The sequence below is a fragment of the Anneissia japonica genome, unplaced genomic scaffold (genome assembly GCF_011630105.1).
Source record: "Anneissia japonica isolate Jap-2015-1 unplaced genomic scaffold, ASM1163010v1 scaffold7767_len233565_cov179, whole genome shotgun sequence".
NCBI classification, from domain to species: domain Eukaryota; kingdom Metazoa; phylum Echinodermata; class Crinoidea; order Comatulida; family Comatulidae; genus Anneissia; species Anneissia japonica.
In genome coordinates, this window is record NW_022744636.1 from 143,456 (window position 1) to 144,449 (window position 994).

Genomic DNA, 994 nt, shown 5'->3' on the forward strand with positions numbered 1-994 from the left:
TATTGTAATATATAAATTTATATTTTATTCAATATAAAAACTTAGCTGCACAAAACGGAATGTTGTTTAGATTTACCTCCATATAAAACATAGGAAATTGTAAAATATGAAGAAAAATATTAAAGTGTATCACATATAACCAAAAGGAGCCAGTTACACTTTGGTGAAGCGGATATAAGTTGAGTTAAGATACAGGGAATTAGGTTTCTTCAGTACACTTGAAATACTAATAAATTTCATTTTTATTTTGCCAAAAAAAATCAATCCTCGTATAACTATATATATATATATGTATATATATGTATGTATGTATGTATAATCATATACTGAATATTATATAATGCCTGTCTGCTAAAACCAGGAATGAAATATATTTTGATGACACGTAATTTCGAAGTCTAATGCTCTTTCTTGGTATCAAGTTTATGTTCAAATATGGAGCTATATATTTTATAATAGAGTATATGACTGGGACAAAATTGTTTATAATTGTTTTGGTTTGGTGTCAATATGTGCAGTACACTGAAAGCTAAACCAATTTCTATCAAAGTGTTATGTTATTTATCTAAAAATAACATAATGGATTGCAGTGTAGTAAAATTTACTGAGGTCAAAATTTCTCGCTCATAAGTTCCAGAACATATTTTGTTGCTATCTAGAAAAGTTTAAATCTATTGTCATTATCCCTACAACTTAATTTTGAATAGGTATTGGTAACTTCTTGACAAATTGTCTACCGCCTCAGCGATGTGTTTTATCTTATGAGTTTACGATATTGGTCTTCTCCAAGTAGTCAACATGGCTGCCATCAATTAAACCAGCTCCGTTGTTGCCTGCGAACCAACATGGCTGCTTCTTCGAGAGTACCATGTGATATCGCTTAGTGACGGGCACTTCACGAGATTTTATATTTAGCGTAGCACTGACGTTGAACTGGTCATTAACCCGGATGCTCTCGCTGTCAATCGACATATTGCTGTCTTGAAATTGTCCT

General features: G+C 31.5%; 1 protein-coding gene across 1 annotated transcript in view; it reads right to left on the reverse strand.

The window, feature by feature from the left end:
- Positions 1–994, reverse strand: part of LOC117119696 (inter-alpha-trypsin inhibitor heavy chain H3-like) — a 13,951-nt gene continuing 12,957 nt past the window's right edge. Inside the window, exon 7 of the mRNA XM_033264532.1 lies at positions 1–992. Coding sequence (XP_033120423.1) covers positions 760–992 — 233 coding nt within the window. The 3' untranslated portion in view covers positions 1–759. The remainder of the gene's footprint in view (positions 993–994) is intronic.